This window comes from Hylobates moloch, unplaced genomic scaffold (assembly GCF_009828535.3).
Source record: "Hylobates moloch isolate HMO894 unplaced genomic scaffold, HMol_V3 SCAFFOLD_15, whole genome shotgun sequence".
In the NCBI taxonomy this organism is placed as follows: Eukaryota; Metazoa; Chordata; class Mammalia; order Primates; family Hylobatidae; genus Hylobates; species Hylobates moloch.
This window is the reverse complement of record NW_026652290.1, coordinates 51,595,907-51,613,848: the sequence shown is the minus strand read 5'-3', so window position 1 is coordinate 51,613,848 and position 17,942 is coordinate 51,595,907. Positions and strand designations below refer to the sequence as shown.

The 17,942-nt window shown below is 49.5% G+C and overlaps 1 protein-coding gene across 9 annotated transcripts in view; it reads right to left on the bottom strand.

Annotated features, from left to right (window-relative positions):
* The window catches only part of SFXN5 (sideroflexin 5), a 128,737-nt gene that overhangs the window by 27,999 nt on the left and 82,796 nt on the right, over nucleotides 1-17,942 (bottom strand). For 8 of the 9 annotated variants that reach the window (XR_004252451.2, XM_032178910.2, XM_032178917.2 and 5 more), the window contains one exon: nucleotides 1,794-1,909. The exons of the other annotated variant lie outside the window; for it this stretch is intronic. Coding sequence is in view for 7 of the 8 variants with exons in the window: in XM_032178910.2 (XP_032034801.1) it covers nucleotides 1,794-1,909 (116 nt within the window). In the remaining variant the exon portion in view is untranslated. The remainder of the gene's footprint in view (nucleotides 1-1,793; nucleotides 1,910-17,942) is intronic. 9 annotated transcript variants of the gene reach the window in all.

Here is a 17,942-nt window from a genome sequence, read left to right as displayed (position 1 = left end):
CAAGAGGTTGGTTCTGTAAGGGAGGCATGCTTCAGCTGGGTATCTGCAGGGTTTCCCTGGGGGTCTGCCTGGGGCCTTGCTCCAGGGGCTCCCAAGGGATTCCTGGGGTGGGGGTGTCCTCGGCCAGAACACAGCTCAGTGGCAATTCTGAGCTCCGACAGCCATTGCGGTGAGTTCCTTTAGCCCCATGAGCTTCAGCCCTCAGAGGAGGCTCCAGGAGCAGCTCACAGCCCACAGATGCCTGGAGTCCTTCCCTGGACAGCAAAGAACTAAGCAAGCCAGGCTGAAGGGAGCCCGGGGCCACTTGGGTTTCCTTGCTGTGTGACACTGAGAGGAGTTATCACGGCATGGCTGTCCTCCCTCAGGGGGGCTGGGGAAAAGAACACGGCTGGAATGGGAGGTTGGGGACAGGTAGGAAACTGAGCCTAAATCCCCTCTCATGATGGGCTCAGAGCTGAACATTTCTCCTAGGAACCTGGGCTCTTCATGGTCAGCCTCAGGAAGGCCTGGGAGAGGCCCCTCCAGTCTCCAGAACAGGTATGGGAATGACAGTCGGGTCCAGTGCCAGTGAAGGGAGCAGAGGATGCAATGACAGCATGACACCCCCAGCTCCTTGCCCTAAAAACCTTGGAGGGGCACTGACTTGGAGAGAGCTCTTCCCAGACTAAAGTCTGATTGAGAAGACCTCATGACTGGGGTAAGGCTTGGGGGCCCTCATGGGAGCTGATGAGGACAGGGGCTGGAGCAGGGATGCATGCTCAACTACCTCACGGCTCCCCCGCGGCACTCACCCTACCCCATGCCCAGCACAGAGGCCGGAGCCCAGGGGGCAGCAAGACGAGCCACTAACCACCATCAGGACAAAGGCTGGGAAAGCAGAGGGAGATGTACACATGGACTGCGTTTTCTTTTCTTTCTTTTTTTTTTTTTTTGAGACGGAGTTTCGCTCTTTCACCCAGGCTGGAGTGCAGTGACCTGATCTCGGCTCACTGCAACTTCTACCCGCCGGGTTCAGGCAATTCTCCTGCCTATGCTTCCTGAGTAGCTGGGATTATAGGTGCCCGCCATCACACCTGGCTAATTTTTGCATTTTTAGTAGAGACGGGGTTTTGCTATGTTGGCCAGGCTGGTCTCGAACTCCTGTCCTCAGGTGATCCACCACCTTGGCCTCCCAAAGTGCTAGAATTACAGGCATGAGCTACTGTGACCAGCCTGTGTTTTCATTTTTTAAACTGCAATTGCTAGAGTGGCTGAGCCTATGAAACCAGGGGCGAAAGAAGGTCTTGTAACAAAATATTCTCCAAACCTCTGCAAGCCTCAAATCCCTTGACCTCACAGCACTCACTCCCAGGTGAGCTCTCACCTGCAGAAGTGCCTGTTAACCCAGAACCACAAACCACTGGCCTCTCAGGCTTCCTCGGCTTACCCAAGAGGATGTGAAGGCCCGGGAGGCAGGGCCCTGGGCAGAGGGAAGGGGAAGAGAGCTCTGAGGGAGTCTCCTCTGCCCTCACCAATTAACACCTCTTCTGGGTGAGACAAGCAAGAAACTGGGTCCTGAGGGGCTGCAACAAGAGATAGGGACTTTTCACAGCAGTGAGGCCATGTCCAGGGGAACAGGCGGGAGGCCAGAGGCCCACACTCATGCAGATTGGAGGTGGAGGTGGGGTGAGGAGACATCAAGAGGCCAAAACAAGGGTACCCCGGATAGAAGCCTGTGGAAAACACACACTAAAGGAAAACCACGCCCCTCCCTGTTGCTGGCCTCCCCAACCCCTGCGAACCCCCAGACCCACGTGTCGCGCTGCGATCTTGGAGGAGCCCACGAGGTTGCCATCGCTGTCCAGGACATCAATCCCTTCCTCCAGCTCCCCGTACCGCATCAGGACCACGTTGCAGATATTGGCACTGGCTGCAGAGAGAGGGGATGCAGAGAGCAGGATGAGGAGGAAGATGGCATTCCACCTGGAGGGAGGTCACTACACTCCTTCCTACTCAAGCCATGGGGTTCTGTGTTCAAATGCATGGGCAAAGGTTGGGGAAGGGGTGGTTCTGTTGTCCATCTGCCTATCAGCTTGGTGAGGGATCTGGGGGCTCTTGGGAACCTGGTAAGCAAAAGTGGAAAAGAACAGGTATTAGGGAGGACACCCGTTCTGGCCTCAGAGAGCGGCCACTTACTGAGGGGCTGCTTTCCTCTCCTCCAGGGCAAGCCCACTAGGCAGGCAAAGTGGGTGTCCATCTAGGAGGGCTCTCTGGCCTGAAGTCGCATCCCCCCTGATGCCGAGGCCTGATGTTCCACCATCACTGGGGCCCTTGGGCTGCCCCATCCTCTTGAACTGTCCGTCCCACATCCAGCCCCTCCTGTCTCTGAGTAAATCAAGTTCCCAGAAATTTGCCTCCCTGACAGCAGGTGCCAGAGAGGCAGAAACCTCATTGTTCACCCAGCACCACCCCCTCATCATATGGATGGAAGACTGAGGCTCAGAGAAGAGGAGTGACTTATCTGAGATCACACAGCAGAGCAGAAAGGCTCAGTGCCTCTGCATCTGAATACTCAGGGGGCAGGAGGGTTGGGGCAGGAGCGGTGGGCTGAGTTAAAGGCAGACCTTCTCCATTCTTGCTTCCTATGGTTGAGTTCCTGACTTTGGCTAGGCCCCTCTGCCATCTGAGATCTTGGGAACCTGGGCTAAGGGGAGGGTTCCCAGCTCCTTAGTGAAGCACTGGTTGGTAAAGTCTGGGGCCACCCATTAGCTGGCAACTAGCTCAGGGATCCTCTTTCTGCTCCCCCAGCCTGGGACTCACATGACTGGGCCAGGCCCCGTGGCCCAGTGCTGTGTGGGTGTTGACCCCGCCTGAACTCTCCTAGCCCTGCTGCGGGATGGAAGTCGGGGGACCTGGGAGGGGTGGGCAGGTGGGGAGTAGGGGGTGACAAATGCGGAGTGTGCCTGCTTCACTCCTCCCCCCAAAGCGCCTTGCTGTGTTTAAAGTTTTAATTTTTGCTAATTAATGTCAATTAATTTTGTATAATGAGTGTTTAATTTTGGGGAGTGTGTGAGCCTGGGAGCGACTGCAGTTCTGGGCTGTGAACGCTGATTAGCATCAACACCTGCTGCTTCCCCCTCCTTCCAGTGGGGGGGGGCACCAGGGTTTGGGGAGCTGGAGGGTGGTGGGGCCTAGTGGGCAGGCGGAGTGGGAGGGAGACCACAGATGCTCCTGGGGCCTGAGCCAATGAGTGGTCCAGGGTGCTCACAGCTGGGGCACAGGGTTCTGTGGGTGAGGTGTGGCTTGAGACCCCTGGGGCCTCAGTCGCCTGTTTCATTAAAATGGGGAGGTGGAATAAACAGGGGAAGACTGAGAGACTCTGCAGTCTTTGGAGAAGAAAAGCAGGAGGCCAAATACAGTTCTAAAATTTATTTAGAGCACACACGCCATCTTCGAGCATCTCTCCTGCTTCCACCGACGCTCAGCGCAGTGGGAACCATGGGCAGTGCCTCTGTGTCCCAGGCTCTCCTGCCCCACAACAGACATGCTCACCTGCCCTAAACAGCCGCTGTCTGCCAGGGGTGGTTCTGTGGGGCATTTAGCCATGTCTGAGGGCATTTTCAATGATTGTGATCTAGGGGTCAGGGGTTGCTGCAGGCATCTGCTGGATAGAGGCCAGAGGTGCTGCTAAACATCTCGCAAGGCACAGGACAGTCCCCCCACCAAAGGATCATCTGGCCCCCAAATACGTCAACATTGCTGACATTGAGAAACCCTTGTTTTCACCAGTCAGTGACAGACAGAATTAGGAAGCTGAATCCAAGGTAAAGGAGATCTGGTTAGCAGGGCATGACCAGGAGGGGTTGGGAGCCTTGGTTTGGGGCCATCAGGCTTGGGTTCCAATTCTGGCTCCGTATCTCTCCCGCCCCAGCCCCAGGCGCCCAGGGCTCAGGGCCCAGAAGGGTCCCCCAGGGTAGCCTTGGGAAGCCGCCAGCTGGCCTCTGTGTTAGTGACACGCCCTCTAGTGGCCTCAGGAGGCTATGCATCCCCCATGCCCTTGGGGCTGCCAGGCTTTCGGTTCCCAGGAGACCTAAGAAAACCGTTGAGAGGATAGTGGGGTTTTCTGCCCTGAAAGGCATCAATCCTAGCCGTCTGATGACATTGTCCACCATACCACCACCACCGCCACTCCCGGAAAGGCAAAGTTACAGGAATGTGGTCCAGGAGACGAGCATCCTAAGGTCGGGAGCTACCAGCTCACTCTGGGGACTTGAGCCATTGCCACCCCAACCCCACCTCAGTTTCTCTGGGCATAAAAGGAGGGGCAGAATGTAGGGTCTCTGTGGGATTTCTGGGTGCTGGCTGAGCTCACACAAAATGTCAGCCTCTGCACCTGTGCCCATGCCAAGTCAGGGGAAGCTGGGGACAGCTGAAATGTCTCTAGCCCCCATTTTGTGTGTGTATGCATAGGGGAGACAAAGAGAAGAGAGAGTGTGGATCTGGAGGTGGTAGTGGACCAGCCCTGACTCTCGGTGGCATCTCACTCCCTCCCTGTAATCTCCAAACATTAAACATGGGGCGAGCAGGACAGCTTTGGTTCAAACACAAAACCACTGAGATGAAAGATGAAGCATGAAAGGAAGTGAAAACCCAGCCTCCTTCCCCTCATCCAGCCCCTCCAGGACACTTCTGAAGCTGCCTGAATGGAAAAAAGACAGAGAAAACCCTAAAAGTCATCTCAGAATGATGGTACCCCCCTCCAGGCTCCTCCCTTGAAACTGGCAATTCTTACAGCCTACACAGACGGCACATGACCTGCAATCTCTTCTGTTGACTGTGTACATTGGTTGGCCTTTATTGAGCACCTGCTGTATGCAGAGGCTACCAGCCATCCATGCCCTTGAGTAGTGGGAATGCCAGCCTGTTACAGTGATTTCATTTCCATGAGCTCACCCCGAACTTTCAATTCTGCCATATCCTTTTCAAACTGTCCCTGATCCTTCCCATCCCACTCCTGACAAGTCCGGTTCCTGTGACAGGGACACTGAGAGCCTAAGCAAATGGTACAGAGAGAGAGAGAGAGAAAAAAAAAAAAAAAAAACAGAGAGAATGAGAACACGCACAACCCTGGGGCACAGGTCTCCTCTCCAACACACCAGCAAGATCTATTATTGATGGTATCAGCAGGTTAATTAAGCAGCCTGTTAGTGATGTTAAGAAAGCTGGCACATTTTCAACTCAGATTGACACCATTCAAGACTCAGGCATAACTGATGTTTGAGCAGCAATGTGGGAGATGTCAAGGAATGAGAGAGAGAAAGAGAAGGAGAGAGAAAGACATTGCTTCTTGATGATGGCACGCTCAGTGTTAAGTCCTGAAGAGAATTTGCTCTTGCCTGCTGCAGATGTTCTCACATCCGACCCATTGCGATGCAAAATCATGCAGATTGTGAAAAGCTAATGAAGCACCCGGTGTAAAAGGGGCAGTGAGGGGAGGAAGAAAGAGCAGTAGACAGAAAGACAAATGTGCAAGAAAGTTCTCCAAAAGAAGATCATGGGGGAGCCTGCCCCCTCAACTAGGGCAGGAATAGACAAGCAGATCAATGCAGTACACTAGTCCTGCAACTCACCCATCTGTCGGGGAAATTAATTGGTGGTAAAGCAGTTCTATCAACTCACAGGGAAAGGACCATTTAAACACGGACATGTAGCAATGGGCTACTGATTTGGGGAAAATAAACTACCATAACTCCTCAATTCTACGATGCACCTTCCCATATTTTAATGTTTTAAAAATCATGATGTGCCTTACAATGAAAGTCGTCAGAGAAGGGAATCTTACCTGCTACTCAACACAATTGCCTGTACATGTGTGAATGCAGCCATGTGTAGAGGTATCCATTCATTCAAGTGTCACCTCAGCTGACCACAGCAATCCATACAGAATTTGAACTTAAACTTAGATTCCTAATTGTTGCCTAAAACATCTTTCTAAAACTTACACTATAATGGAGCACGGACATGAAAAGTTATTGTACATGCAGAAGATCGTCTGCCAGATACCAGGCAATGCAATTAAAGACAGTAGAAATTGCCAAACCATAGATAGCTACCCTAAAGAAATGCTTGCCCATATGCACAAAGAGACATTTACAAGGATGTTAATTATAGCACTGTTTGTAAGAGCAAATAATTAGAAACAACCTAAATGTCCACCATTAGGGAACTCACATGGGAAGATCTCCAAAACAAACTGTTATGTGAAAAAAGCTACTGAGTATGTACATGATGATTTACTGTATGTAAAACCCTGTAATTGGCATATGCACATATATGTGTGCATAAATCCACAGGTAATGTTTTGGAAGGTTCACAGCTCACAGAGTGGTCTGCTTGGGGAAAGGAATTCAATTTGAGAATTAGGGGTTGCTGAAAGACTTCCACTTTTTTACACCAGAATTTTCTATAATATTTAAATTTTTACAGTGAGAATATAATCATGTTTCATTTACCCAAAAAGTAAAAAAAAACTGCCAAACTTCTTGAAGGAGATCACACACATTTTAAAGCCAGCAGGGATTGACATAACCTAGTCATGGGTCCCACACTTAGGTACCTACAACATGTTGGCTTCCTAAAGAAGCTGATTAATTCCAGGAATATTTTTTCTTCAAGTAAAGAACAAATATGAGACATAAGTGTAACCAAATCAGAAATGCAAACAAAAAATTCCCAATATTCTTTTACATGCTTTGAAATTATACCATTCATCTTAAACAGGCTAAAGGAGTCGAGATTAGAAGCAGGACTACAAAAAGCAGTGGTGGCCACGATGCTGTGTTTAACAACCAGTGCCCAAAAAAGAACAAGAAAATGTGAAGGAGGCTTAGACTCCAACTCTGTGGTACTAAAGAAAGTGACTTGTATTGAATGTGTAAGTGAATGCTTGCTTATTCCTTCCAATGGACACTAATTATAGTTCTTTTCTCTTCTAAAAGGCTATTATGTTAATACCTCTTATAACTCAGGCATCTTAGAAACACAGCATTCAAGATCGATTTAGAAACCATACTATAAGAAATGGGGACCTGGGAAGTGATATTTATTACATACGATAAACAAAGGGCTACTAATCTTAAGTTATGGAGGGTCATGGTGACTGACTCCTAAGAGCTATTCTACCCCCCAGAGATTAATCCAAACTAATAGTAATCATCCTCCCACGGGCAATGACTGGTCTAGGAAGAGGCATGTGACCCAATTCCAGACAACCAGGAATGTCTGCTGGGGACTTCTGGGGAAGGTCTCCTCCCATCTAAGAAGGGGTGAGAGGCAGGCAGAGCCTCTTGTCCTCTGGACACTGGGTCCAGATGTGATGCTTGGAGCTGCTGCTGCCATCTTCCACAAACCCGAGATGAAGCCCACTGGGAGGCCAGCAGAGCAACACTGCAGGAAGCACCCTGGATGCCCCGCCTAAGACTCACCCTTTGTAAAGTAATAGACTCCCTTATTATTTAAACCCTCAACAGTTTGTGTTGAGGGTTTCTGCTAATTTCAACCAAAAAATCCATACGATGTATAAGAGCTTCAACAATTATTAAGAAAAAGATATGGTGATCAAAATCATAGAAAAATATATGACTAGGCAATTCATAAAAGACTGAAAAACTAATAAACATGAACTCAATCTTACTAATCATCAGGGTTAGGTTTCTAGATCTGAGGAAAAAAAAATCTGCAGGAGTTCTTTATAGGTTTTGGAGGCCAAACCTCATTGGTTAAAGGGTTTACAAATAGCTATTCCCAGCCTGTGACTTGTTTTTCTCACAACATGGTGCCTTCTGTCATACAGTTTAATATATAGTCAGATAAAGAATCCTTCCCGGTATATACATTTTGTGTTATTAAGAAACTCTAGGCAGGGTGTGGTGCCTCACGCCTGTAATCCCAGCACTTTGGGAGGCCGATGTGAGTGGATCACTTGAGGTCAGGAGTTCGAGATCAGCCTGCCCAACATGGAGAAACCCCATCTCTACTAAAATACAAAAATTAGTCGGGCATGGTGGCGCACGCCTGTAATCCCAGCTACTCAAGAGGCTGAGGCAAGAGAATCACTTGAACCAGGAGGTGGAGACTGCAGTGAGCCAAGATTGCACCACTGCACTCCAGCCTGGGCAACAGAGAGAGACTCTGCCTCAAAAAAAAAAAAAAAAAAAAAAAAAGAAAGAAAGAAAGAAAGAAAAAGAAGAAAAAAAAAGAAACTCTACCCCTACTTCAGTGTTCATCTATATTTTCTTCCAAAGGTTTTAATTTTTTACTGTCCACATTTAGGCCTTCAATCTATCTTGAATTTTATTTTTGTGGACTGTATGAAATAAGGATATCCTCTTGCTCTCTCTTCTGTTTGGAAACCCAAATGTCCAATAAAGTTAAGAAAAGGTTCCCGACCATACTGGGAATTGGAAAAATGCAAATTAAAATGAGAAATAAACCAGTTCAGATGAACACATTTTTCTCTTTTTTTTTTTTTCAGATGGAGTCTCACTCTGTCACCCAGGCTGGAGTGCAGTGGCACAATCTCGGCCCACTGCAACCTCTGCCTCCCGGGTTCAAGCGGTTCTCCTGCCTCAGCCTCCCAAGTAGCTGCAATTACAGGCGTCCACCACCATGCCCAGGTAATTTTTGTATTTTAAGTAGAGATGGGTTTTCACCATGTTGGCTAAGCTGGTCTTGAACTCCTGACCTCAGGTGATCCACTCGCCTCAGCCTCTCAAAGTGCTGGGATTACAGGTGTGAGCCACCACGCCCAGCCCAGATGAACAAAAATTTTAAGAGATCGATAGTATCAAATATTGAAGAAGATGTAGGGAAACAAAAATTCATACCCTGCAGGTTGGGTAAAGGCCCATATGCCCACCTGGCAATATTTAATAAAGCTAGAAACGTGCCTACCCTCTAATGTGTCCATTCCATGTCTGGGTACACACCCTAGCCTGGCGATTCCCAGCACAAGTGAAACCAAAGCTGAGGTAGGGCCCAGATCTGTTTTTTTTTTTAATTCCCCAGGTGATTATAATACAGATGAAGGTTTGAAAACTTTTGCCCAGGAGAAACTCTTACTCATGTGCACATGAGCTGTTTACAGCACAAGGTTGTTTAGAGCGGGACTGTATAATAATGAGAGACTGAAAACAACCTAAATGTCCCCAATTAATCACCTGTGGATAGCCACACAGTACGAATGCCTATGGCAGCTGAAATGAATGTATATGTATTAACATAAATAAATTTCAAAACCGCAATGAAAGGCAAGTTTCAAAAGGATATGTACAGTATGGTACAGTTAATATAAATTTTTAAAAATTCATGAACAATACAATTGATGGCTTATGGTACATGCACATATGCTAAAATATAAAACCTAAATGGTAAGCATACACTAACTCCAGGTCAGTGCCTTCTGTGGGGAGAGAAAGAAACCACAATCAAGAAGGCAGAGGGCTTTGAGTGTATCTAACATTCTCTTTCTCTATTTCTTCAATTTTCTAGGTTAATAGAAAAATTTCATAATTAAAAAAACAGGCCGAGTGCAGTGGCTCATGCCTGTAATCCCAGCACTTTGAGAGGCCGAGGCGGGTGGATCACCTGAGGTCAGGAGTTCAAGACCAGCCTGGTCAACATGGAGAAACCCCGTCTCTACTAAAAACACAAAAATTAGCCAGGCGTGGTGGCATGCACCTATAATCCCAGCTACTCGGGAGGCCAAGACAGAAGAATCGCTTGAACCGAGGAGGCGAAGGTTGCAGTGAGCCGAGATCATGCCACTGCACTGCAGCCTGGGTGACAGAGCAAGACTCCATCTACAAATAAATAAATAAATAAATCATTTAAAAATAGCCATGGAACAAACTACTGTGGCTATTAAGGAGAAGTTACAATTTTATGACTGCCATGGAAAGACATCTAAAATTGACTGTGAGGTTAAAAAGCAGTTTACAGAATAGTATATATATATATATATATATATATATATATGAATATATATATGAACCCATTTGTATTTAATTACATTTATATAGACATTTTTACACTATATATAGATATAATGGGCAGAGATTCATATACTTTTAGATGTTAACTTGAATTTGGAGGGATATATACTAAATGACTCTGGAGAGAGAAGTAGGATTGCTTATTCTATTATGTATTATCAGAAAGAGATACAGCCATTTTCATTAAAACGAACAAACAAGCACTCTAGTAGCAAGCATGAGACTTCAGTTGCTATTCTGGCTCAAGACTGATATTGGACTAAGTACTTCCATATTCCACTTCCTCTTCTGCAAGAAGTGGGAGGTAATGCTGGCCTCCCCTCCCCTCTTCTCTCTTCTCTCCTCCCTCCCTCTCTTCCTTCCTTCCACCGTTGTGGGCAACACAGTCAATGATTCAAACGGTGTAAAAGGGGAAATAATAAAAAGTAAGTCTCTTTCCCAACCCTACACTTCACCCTCTCCCCAGAGGCAACCACTATAGCCAGGTTCTCATGTCCCTGCCTGGGAAGGTCTATGCATTGAAAATATACATGTAGGCATATTACCACCTTTACACATTCACACATACTCTCTCTCTCACACTCGAATCACAGCAGAATACAACCCCTCTGCCTTTAAGGCAGTGATGATTATCAAATAAGGATGCATGCCCTCATATTTGCTTGATTTCACAAAAATCCCCATTATTCCACCTGAGAGGCAGTGCTAAGTAAGCAGCATACATTTTCTTTTAAGTAGCTTAAGAATTTGGGGAGAGTTTCACAACCCATATTGAAGTGTCACCGACTCAGGACCGGGAATTTCTGGATTGAAAAATCAGCCTGTAAGTCTAGGTGTAGGCTGACTCGGAAGTTTGGAATCGCTTAATATGATTCCTGCTAACACATCCATCTTTTGAAAAAGCCCCTTTTTATCACAGTTGCCTCTTAGCTTGAGATTCTTCAATGGTTCCCCATCAACCAAAGATAAAGCTCAAACCCCAAGCTAATACTCATAGCGCCAACATGCCCTCCTCTGTTCCCCAGCAGGCCAGTCCAGCCCAGCCAGGCCCCCTGCTCCCTCCTGCATTCCCCTCCCACATAGCCCCTCCCTCCCTCTGCATTACACTTCCCCACTTTCTCTGCCTCTGGGCTTCTCTACCTTCTGGATTTCAGGAATTATAAAACCCCAGAACTGGAAGGCCATTTACGCAACAAGCACTTATGGAGCACCTACGGTATGCCAGATCCTGAGCAAGCTGCTTGGAAACAGGTGCCTTGGTCGCGTGCGAGTGCCCCTCACAGCTTCTGGGGCCTGTCTACTAATCAGACATTTCCCTCAAATCCAGGAGTCAGGCAGCTCATTCCAATAACAGGCTCTCATTTTTTTCAGAAGATCCTGTCACTCTTGTGGCGTTACCACTTATCAGAGCTACTCTTGACGTGTACAGCCAGAATTAAACAGACTCCTTTGTTCTTGGTGTTCTATCTTTAGTAATGCAGCTGAAATCTGAGTGAGCATCATCAGAGGCACACACCACACCAAGGACCCATTCTGAGCACACGGCCCACGAGACCCCCAGGTCTCTGTCTTGAGAACTTCAGCCAAGTCAGGTCTTGACACCCTCACACTTGTGCACCTACATTTTTTTAACAGCAAGACTTACATCAAACCTTGTGAGATCTCATCGGCCCACCTCGATGGATCTTTTTAGATCCTGGGGCTCTTGCCCATGAATTCACAATCCCTGCCAGGTTGGTGTCCCTGTTTTTTGAATGTGAGCCACAGGCCTCCTCCATCCAAGGCATCAAAATAACTGAAGGGAATGAAACTGAAGACAGAGCCCTGGGACACTAGACACTTTCCTCTGGCTGCCTTGGACCCACTGCCTGTGTCCTCTTGGGGCCTGACACACACCAGGGGCCCATGCCAGTTCTGAGGCTGCCACCAATTCTGGCACCCAGCCCAGCCCAACCTTCCGTGGCTCCTCAAAATCCACACCACCACGCCCACATATTCCTTTGATAACATGATCTAATTATCCCGGCCCTTTTCTCAACAAACACCCTTTCCGTACATAATTCAGTTCATATTAGATTCCTAAAATCGTAGAGGTGACGGAAGGTGATTTAGAGAGATTATCGAATGGGTTTCATCCTCTATGAAACTTTATTGCCCTTATCACCAGAACTATTTTGTGTGTGTGTGTGTGCCATTTTGAACATCTAACCACCTCTTACCCCCAAAGAACAAGTTCCCTGATGGCAGAAATGTGCCACCCCTGATTGGGGCAGAAGGAACGCAGTGGAGCTGGAAGAGGATCAACATTTAGTAGGTGCTCATGCTACGCTGGGAAATTGACATGTTCAATCCCCATGAAAACTTTGCTTAGAGATACTAGTATCCCATCTTATAGATGGGGCCACCATGGCCCGGAAGGGTTGGATAATGTGCCCAGGATGATCTGGAAAGGGGTGGGCCCATTGGTCATCCACTCTAGGCCTGCTGACTAAGAGTGGACCACAGTGATGGTAAAAATGTATACAAGAAAACAGAGCACTCCAAAACAACTTTAAAAAGTGGAAAAGGTCCAGAATAAATGTCCAGGTAGCTACAGAATCTGGCCACCACTGTCATCAGGGTGAGGTTTTGCCACGAGTGCCTCATCTCAAACCTTTTGTGCCAAAGCATTCATTTGATCATTGAATAAACCCACATTGAGCACTGACTGTGTGCCAGGCACTGAGGGGGCTGAGGGTGGTGGTAGATGAGATCCAGTCCCTGTCTTGGGGCACTCACTGTCTAATGGGGGAGACAGGCTTGGAAACAACACGGGCAGTCCCCAGATAGACATCGGCACACACAGGTAGCTGCTGTCTAACCCTGGCTGGGACTCCCAGCGAGGGCTTCCAAGAGGAGATAGTGTTTGAGCCGAGTCACAAAGGCCTGGCAGTCAAGGGAGGGCAGAGGGTGGCTTGAGGTAGTGGGAAGAGCAGGTATCCAGACATCAGGGCCACATGCAAAGGCCCGGGGCCCAGCAAGAGGGAGGAGAGGAGGATGGCAGGATTCTCCAGGGCTGCAGCGAGGCACAGGAGAGGCAAGAGCAGGGCAGGTCAAAGAAGGGACTCATGGCATCCAGAAGTGCCCGAAGGGTGTGGATGCCACGTGAAGCACCACTGACCTTGATGGAGGGACCTTGATGTCACAGGGCCCAGGACACAACTGCCACAGGTGCACGCTGCTGCCTCCTGCTCACAGGGGATGAGGCCTGGGGAACTGTGCTCTGACCTGGGGGTAGGCCCTCCAGACTTGGGCAGCACTGCCATGGCCACCTCCTAGACGGAGGAAGCAGGGTGGACTGAGCACGAAGGGGGAGCAGTGGAGCGAAGAGGGGTTCAATGACACGAAGACCCGTGTGGCCTTGGGGAGAAGGGGGCATGGACATCAGGGAACAGGTTTGCCAAACCTGTGAATGAACAGAAGACCTTCTCCCAAACAGTGCCAGGACACCCTGGGCAACGGACTCATTGGTGAACACAGAGAACTTTTCATGGCAATAAAATACATCCTGACATTTAACATAGGAGACTGCTGGGGACGGCACAGGAAGAAGTCATTTCTCAGCAAGGAGCTGCTGAGGCTGGCATTTCCGGTGCCTGCAGGAAGCTTGTTCTCCTTGGAAGGAGCAGCTGGCTGATGCCGAAACTCAGGCCTCCCTCATCAGGAACTCAAGGCCTAGCTGGGGGTTTTGATGAGCACATGACACCCACTGCCTGTTCCCTGCTCTGAGTGGATGCAGCCAGGCAGCCTGGGGTGACCTTCAGGGCTTCCTGCCCTCCCCATGCACACACCTACCCGGAGTCTAGAGGGCCAGCTTTATAGATGTGCTTGCTGAGACAACACCTCTGTCTCTACCTCCCTAAAGCCCCTGCCCCACCCATTACTGTCAACAAGATGTCTATTCCCCTGGCCATTGCCGCCTCTGGGACCCAGGACTCGGCCCTCCTTCCTGCTGGTAACTGCTCCCGGTATCCCTCCCACAAGGCCCCTCGAAAAGCCTGTGGGGCCGGCAACCCCTGGAATGGACTCTGCTCACAGAGACTGGTGGCTGGACCTGGGGGTGTGTATTTTTCCAATGCCTCCTCTACTGACCTTTAATTACACTGTTTGCCCAGCTTCCCAAACCATTAACTTCACCTCGCAGCAACCATACGTCAATTAACGGAGGGCCCGCTCCAAGCTTGAGCTCCTGAACACAATTAGGCGTGACAGTCCACAAATAAGAAAGAACTGGAGAATTAATTAAGGTCTAAGCAAATTAATTACCAGTCCCCAATCGATTCTGATGCCAGCACACATGCTCCTGGGCTCACTGTCTTTCCTAACATCTCCATGTATAAATAGAAACTGAGATCTCCCACACGATTGCTGTTCTAGACCAGGGACACAGAATGGCCCTGAAACCACCTCTCTCCAAGGGGAGAGAAATGGCTGCAGTGAGCATCCCAGGGCTTCCCACGTACTCAGTACATGTGCCTGCACATGCATCAGTCATGTGACACAGGCATGTGCACACACACACTCTGAAAAACTAGGGGGGAACTTGGAGGCAGAACAGGGAGGACACCGCGTAGCCTTGGCTGCCTCTGGGCCACACTGCTCAGTTTCTCAGCTATAGGGGTGAGGGGTTATCTCATAGGGCTTGAAATAGCCCTGGGCTGGGCCTGGGAGGCCTGGGCTCTGGCCAGCTCAGTATCACTTTTAGCAAGTCTGACTTTGTTCATTCTTCTGTAAGAGGGTGATGGCACGCTCTGCCTTCGGACCCTCCCAGCACAGAATGAGGAGAACCGAGGGAGGAGAGAGGCCTGCTGGGGAATATGAGGGGAGCCATGCAGCCCCCAAGAGCTCTACAAACCTCAAGGAGGCCTGCAGTCACAGAGGTCCTGGTGGGAAGGGGTTGAAGGACGGTCTCATCAGAGGCCTCATTTCCAGATGAGGAGACAGCGGGTAGAATGGGGTGGGAATGGTGGAGTTTGGTGTGGGGTCCAGGCGCGTGTGTATCAGGCCACTCTTAGGCAGCGTGTAGCCCACCTCCCCAGGCTTCAGGCTGGAGCCTGCAGAGGAGCTGGCAGAGCCTTGGGAAGAAGAAACTGACTCTTGGGGCTTCCTTGTTCCCCAGAGCTTGAGTTCCCAACCTGCTCAGAAATGTGAGAGCCTGGATGTGGCCTCTGACCACAGGGCACAAGCCTCTTCAGGACCCCCATCACACTGAAGATCCCCTTCCACTCCACTCACATCCCAAAGACAGGGCTTAAATATGATCACTGCCACTTTCCCCAACCTCCTTCCCATGTGTACTCACTGCTCAGTGAGTCCTGTCTCTGCAAGCAGCCTAAAGGGACAGCGGACCCTCCACAGGGTCAAGCACAGCCTGAGCCAGCTTTTTGGTCACCTTTAACGGTGGCCCAGCCAGGTCTGGCCTAGCCTGCCTCGGAGAGCTGGAGTGAACTCCAGGCAGGACCTAGGCCCTGCCAGCACCTGGTGCAGCTTAGGGATACTCTCTCTGGTCAGAGGTACCTGGGGATAAGGTAAAGAGAGGCCAAGTACAGGGACTGGACGGTGGCCTGAGAGGACCAGGGGGCTTTTGAGTCCCTGGTGGGTAAGTGCCATACCTAATCATCTCAAAACTGTGTCAGCATTGACTAGGGCAGTCCATAAGTGTCCACTTGCAGATGAGAGGGATGGACATGGGGACTAGAGAGATGGAAGCCTGTGTGGTAGGACGGGAGACTGGGGCTGGGGCAGAAGGCAGGCAGGCATCCAGCCAGGACTCAGCAGCCAGGCCGGAGGAAGAAGCCACAACGGGCCTGCCTCTCCCTGGATCCCGGCGAGCAAGGACTGTCGGGGCTTAAACCACATTATGCAATCACTGAGGGATGTTCAGGATCTCAAGACCACAACAGTGGCTGCACTGTGTGAGCGGCTGAAGCCTCATTCCCAAAAAAAAGAGGGGAGGGGAATTACACTGGAGTCTGAAGAGGGGCAGGTCAGAAAGTCTCAGACCCAAAGCAGGGACCCTCCTCCTGAAAAAGTCCCAGAGAGGTTAAGACCACCCCAAGGTCACACAGCAAGATGGCCAGTAGGGCTGGAATGGGCCCCCGGCAAAGTTCTTATCTAAAGCTTGGCTGAGGACAGATTATATCTCGGCCGAATCCCAGATCCAGCCCAGTGCAGCAGAGCGCTGCCCCTTCTCAGGCTGCATCTGACCCTCCAGGCTGAATGGCCGGGAACACCAGTTGGGCAGCCGTGTTTGCTTTATTAGGTCCCCTTAACGAAGTCAGATCTGAAGGGTTATTCCATTAATGGCCCACGACAGAAATAGCTGAAAGTTCATTAAAAGTGTGGAGTTGCTATAGCAATTATCTGGGCTGGCAGAGGCTGAGCCAGGTGGCTGGTTCTGGGAATTCATTAGTCTCTGGGTCATCCAGGGGTGGGGCTGCCCAGCAATGACCTCTCACCCTCTCACAGGGCTTTGCAGGTGCTTCAAAGCACCTTCCTCTCAGTGGAAACTGGTTTGTGGCCTCACTTGCTCCTCCCAGAGCTCTGGGCTGTAGGAAGGTGGGTACTGGTACCCACCTTTTACAGAAGGAGAAGCAGGGCCCTGGAGATGACGATCAGGGTCAGGACCATGAGCCTGGGTCTGACTCCGGCTCTTCAGATGGTGCCTTGGTACCACAGAGGTCACGAGTCCTCATGCCCTGTGCTGATCTGTCCCCATTGTTGTCCTTTGGCACAGAGGGGGAGCTCTGCTGTTATGGTTCAAGGACTGGTTTATCGTTCTCTTTTGACAGCTATGCACTGCCTTACGCTGCTCTCAATACTGTTTATTTCTTTTTAGTTTAAAAAACTCCTTCCACTATTTTGTCCTTCTCCCCAATAAGGTGTAGGATTCTTAAGGGCCAAGCAGAGCTTTGTGGCATCTCCAGGGCCCCGGCCTGGAGCATCTATGGTGAGCTCTTAGACTCCAAGTTTAGCAAAGACGCAGCTGAAGGCAGGAGAAATCCCCTCCGCATATACCTGTGTGCCCACAATCACCTGCGCAGAGTGAAGGCCTCTGAAACCTAGAGGGTCACAATACCCAAAGGCTTGAAACCTAGACTAGCAGAAGCTTCCAGCCTTCTTTTGTGCCACAAACCACTCTGGCAGTCTGGTGAGGCCTATGGACCCCTCTCAGGATAATGTTTCTAAATGCATAAAACAAAACACATAGGATCACAAAGGGATCATCCTGAAAGAAATTACCAAAATATTGTGATATAGTAATAGATGTTTTCTGTTTTTTTTTTTGTTTGTTTTGTTTTTGAGACAGAGTCTCACTCTGTCGCCCAGGCTGGAGTGCAGTGGTGTGATCTTGGCTCACTGCAACCTCCAACTCCCTGGTTCAAGCAATTCTCCTGCCTCGGCCTGAGTAGCTGAGATTACAGGCACGCACCACTACACTCAGCTAATTTTTCTATGTTTAGTAGAGATGGGGTTTCACCATGTTGACAAGGATGGTCTTGATCTCCTGACCTCATGATCCACCTACCTCGGCCTCCCAAAGTGCTGGGATTATAGGTGTGAACTACCACATCCAGCCTAGATGTGCTTTTTAACTAATGAATTAAAAACAAGATCTATCAGTTGATGTATTAAATATGAATTAGTGGCCAGGCATGGTGGCTCACGTCTATAATCCCAGCACTTTGGGAGGGCGAGGCAGGTGGATCATGAGGTTAGGAGTTCGAGACCAGCCTGGCCAACACGGTGAAACCCCATCTCTACTAAAAATTCAAAATTAGATGGGCATGGTAGCGCATGCTTGTAATCCCAGCTACTTGGGAGCCTGAGGCAGGAGAATTGCTTGAAGCCAGGAGGTGGAGGTTGCAGTGA